Here is a 1408-nt window from a genome sequence, read left to right on the forward strand (position 1 = left end):
TCAGAACATATCCAAAAACCAGGGAAGAGATTTACAGCTGCCGCCGCCGCTCGAACGCAGCCCAGCACGGGCGGTGCCGCTGCCACCACCCAAACGCAGCCCGCCATGGGCGGTGCCACTGCCGCCACCCAAACGCAGCCCGGCACGGGCGGTGCCGCTGCTGCCACCCAAACGCAGTCCGGCACGGGCGGTGCCGCTGCTGCCACCCAAACGCAGTCCGGCACGGGCGGTGCCGCTGCCACCACCCAAACGCAGCCCGGCATGGGCGGTGCCAATGCCGCCACCCAAACGCAGCCCGGCACGGGCGGTGCCAATGCCGCCACCCAAACGCAGCCCGGCACGGGCGGTGCCGCTGCCGCCACCCAAACGCAGTCCGGCACGGGCGGTGCAGCTGCCATCACCCAAACGCAGCCCGGCACGGGCGGTGCCGCTGCCACCACCCAAACGCAGCCCAGCACAGGCGGTGCTGCTGCCACCACCCAACCGCAGCCTGGCATGGGCGGTGCTGCTGCCGCCACCCAAACGCAGCCCAGCACGGGCGGTGCCGCTGCCACCACCCAAACGCAGCCCGGCACGGGCGGTGCCGCTGCCACCACCCAAACGCAGCCCGGCACAGGCGGTGCCGCTGCCGCCACCCAAACGCAGCCCGGCACGGGCGGTGCCGCTGCCACCACCCAAACGCAGCCCGGCACAGGCGGTGCCGCTGCCGCCACCCAAACGCAGCCCAGCACAGGCAGTGCTGCCGCTCGAATGCAGCCTGGCACAGGCCATGCTGCCACCACCACTTGAACATGGCACGGCTCCCGCTGAGCCGCCACCACTCAGTACCCATCAGGCCTCCTGCCATCTCTGTCGCTGCGATGCAGAATCAAAGTCACCTCCACCCCTTCAGGTACTCAAATGGCTTTTCCAGCCAAAGCCATGAACGCGTTCCCAGAGCCTTTGGGAATGGCTTTCCAGCTGAAGTCCCCATTTGCCATCTTGGGTTTTGGGAGCCATTGCTCACCCATTTGCCACGGGTGGCCCTCCCCCACAGTGAAAACAGGCCTGACTCTGGTCTGCTTGCTGCTGCCCCTCCTCCACTCTGCTCCCTGCCACTTGCCGCTCTGCAGAGAGCAAGGAAGAAAAAGGTAGGTCTCGCATTCTTAAGCTACCCTGAGCCGAAAGCCACAGAGAGAACCAGGCCTCGCTGCTTTCAAACAACAGGAGTGGTTTCTGTGCCATCGGCCGTGCACCAGGTGTCCCCCGGCAGTCCATAAGAGCTCACACAGTCGCCCCGGCAAGAGAACTTGAGTCCCAACTTCCGAAACCAACACCCAGATCTGACTTTAAACTTTCCTGGACCCTTTGGGCACATGCCTAAACCACACAGAAGCCCAGGCAGCCATTGGACTCATGTGCCTCAGCA

General features: G+C 65.4%; 1 protein-coding gene across 1 annotated transcript; it reads right to left on the reverse strand.

The window, feature by feature from the left end:
* Window positions 1–771, reverse strand: LOC137454995 (loricrin-like). Its single transcript, XM_068165482.1, has one exon. It carries the CDS (start codon window positions 769–771, stop codon window positions 1–3), a length of 771 nt encoding a protein of 256 aa, XP_068021583.1.
* Window positions 772–1408: the final 637 nt, after the last annotated feature.

The sequence above is a fragment of the Melanerpes formicivorus genome, unplaced genomic scaffold, assembly GCF_026170545.1.
Source record: "Melanerpes formicivorus ecotype bairdi unplaced genomic scaffold, bMelFor1.0.p_v2 SCAF_89, whole genome shotgun sequence".
Lineage (NCBI taxonomy): Eukaryota > Metazoa > Chordata > Aves > Piciformes > Picidae > Melanerpes > Melanerpes formicivorus.